The following is a 2,729-nucleotide window of genomic DNA, read 5'->3' as shown; positions in this document are numbered from 1 at the left end:
AGAAGGACTGACGTTTTGCTGACAGGAGACATACACATGAAGAAGGACTGACGTTTTGCTGACAGGAGTCATACACATGAAGAAGGACTGACGTTTTGCTGACAGGAGTCATACACATGAAGAAGGACTGACGTTTTGCTGACAGGAGTCATACACATGAATAATGACTGACGTTTTGCTGACAGTAGTCATACACATGAAGAAGGACTGACGTTTTGCTGGCAGGAATCATACACATGAATAAGGACTGACGTTTTGCTGATAGGAATCATACACACGATGTTGACAACTATATGATAACACTTTGAATTGATATGTGTGTCTGGCATACGACAAAAAACTAAGGTTTGTTCCAAACGAATACATTATGAACTGATATATGTTGTCGGATTGGCTAATAAATAAAGGGTGGAGCAAAAGAGACTATACAATTGTTTCATTTAGAGCATAGTTTAATTTCCAGCGTCTTACTCTGAAACAAAAAATAATTAACTTAGTTTCAGTTGTCTCGTAATATTTTCTTTAGTACCAACTGTTTAGTAACTTTTGACCCACCCAACTGTACAGTAACTTTCACCCACCCTCTATATAATATTTTCTGAAACTATTTCTAAAAGTAGTTAATACCGAAAATTTACTCCGAGTAACTAACTTACAGGCTCGCACACGTTACTGGCTGCCATCTTTAAAATTATGAGATGAAAAATAACGATATAACAAGCTATTAGCGATATACAGTATGTATTTGGGGAAATTCTATTCAACTATAATAGGGGTTATCTCAAGCCCTTACTGCCCCTTCCTCCATACTTTAACTGACACTTCAATGGATAAATAGACTTTCAATTTTTCGAACTTTGGTCGTTTTTAGCGGCTAATACGAGTCATTTATTTCAACCATTACAGTGTAACTTTCAAATATTCACTTCATAGAAACATCGGATCAGCCAGTCATACTCTAATTGTGTTCTGTTCTTTTATATAAAAGCATCAACAATAAACTTAATTCTAAAGCAGAACTAAGAAGTTTTAGTATTTAAAGTGTCTACACTGTCACTCGCCAACTTGCTGGTCTACAATACATAACTCAGAAAAGAAATCGAGGTGTATTTTAGAAAAATATGTCTTTTTTTTTATGCCCGAAGTTCAGAATTGAGGCATACTATTTTTTGTATCTATAATCATTCTTTACTTTCAAAGAAAAAACAACAACAACAAAGAAATGAAACTTCCAGCAGCATTGTGTGTGAGAGGGGGGAGAGAAGGGGGATAAATCTCGGAGCTAAAAATCGAAACTTAGATGAAGAGTTATTATTCAGTGATTGAGCACAGGGAGAGAAGATAGAAGGCAGATATTGTTGAAATCCCATAAAGTCACAGAAAAAAAAACCCAAAACACTATAAAGCCTCGCTCTCTATAAAAGGTTTTTACATCGTGGTGCACTAAGCGTTACCTACGGTGCACTGTAAGGTTGATCAATTTATTGAGGTTTCCGCCATAGCCGTTTCGGGCTTCACAGAGGTAATAACCTTCTTCGGGTTTGCCAGCTGAATGGACGAGAAGTGAGCCGTTGGGTAAGAGGGTGTGCTTATGACTGTTGTAAACTGGTGTGTAGTCCGTGGGTTTGTCTTCTGAAAAGAAATATGCCAGAAAGAAAAAAGAATAAATCAGCAAAAGATAAAGAGGAGAAAAACACGTCTTTAAAAATATATATCACATTCCCTATTCGTATTCTGGAAAAAAAAAGAAACATTCAAATACGTATATATGTGTAAATAGATATATTTAATGCCTTTGTTGATATTAAACGCTTAAGGAAGTACGTTCCTAACGGCTTACGCACGTCGTAATTCTTTCTCAGAGACTCGTTTCTGAACAATGCTCTGAGCAGCTTATGTTAAAAGGATGCGAATATTTATACAGGTGGGTGTTACCATTTGTTACTCCTACCAGCTACCCTACGTTTATTCATTTCACGCTTTTATTTTCATAAGATACATCAAAATTACTTAAAGTTTGGAAGTTTATCTTTTAACACCGCCAAGTATACGATGTTCAAAGTTTCATTACTTCATTAACGCTAAAAAAAAAAAAAATAAGCAAACAAAATACCGTATCTAAAATGATTTCAACATATTTATTACGTACTTCTGTCGTTACTTGAATTACAATATTTCGATTAATCAAATCACACATGAGAGCATGTTTTTCATTACATTATAGTTGGAGGTGGATATACCAAAAACGTGTACTGATGTATTTACATTAAGCTTTCTTCCTGCAGTTGGTATAGAAATTCCTGGTGAGGCTTTCCTTCGAATACACTATCATCATGTTTCTTCCAGTATCTTAACGCACTACTTACTACTCGGGCGAATCCCAGCTAAGGTAATTCCGTGGAGATATCTAATGTATGAGCGGCATTTACTTTGAAATACGTTAGGTTATAACAACACGGTGTTTGAATTAATGGAACATGTCACCGAACAACTACAGTGTTGTTCTAAGCCGACGGAGTATATGACTGAATAAATGATGTGCGAGTCAAAACTGATGTAACACGTGACTGAATAAATGGTGTGTGTGTGTCAAAACTGATGTAACACGTGACTGAATAAATGGTGTGTGTGTGTGTGTGTGTGTACAAAACTGATGTAACACGTGACTGAATAAATGGTGTGTGTCAAAACTGATGTAACACGTGACTGAATAAATGGTGTGTGTGTAT

The 2,729-nt window shown here is 35.9% G+C and overlaps 1 protein-coding gene across 1 annotated transcript in view; it reads right to left on the bottom strand.

Annotated features, from left to right (window-relative positions):
* Nucleotides 1-2,729, bottom strand: part of LOC111085863 (Down syndrome cell adhesion molecule homolog) — a 113,827-nt gene that overhangs the window by 46,250 nt on the left and 64,848 nt on the right. The window contains exon 6 of the mRNA XM_022386408.1: nt 1,459-1,632. Within this exon, the coding sequence (XP_022242116.1) occupies nt 1,459-1,632 (174 nt within the window). The remainder of the gene's footprint in view (nt 1-1,458; nt 1,633-2,729) is intronic.

This window comes from Limulus polyphemus, unplaced genomic scaffold (genome assembly GCF_000517525.1).
Source record: "Limulus polyphemus unplaced genomic scaffold, Limulus_polyphemus-2.1.2 Scaffold669, whole genome shotgun sequence".
Lineage (NCBI taxonomy): Eukaryota > Metazoa > Arthropoda > Merostomata > Xiphosura > Limulidae > Limulus > Limulus polyphemus.
This window is presented reverse-complemented; position numbering and strand designations above follow the sequence as displayed.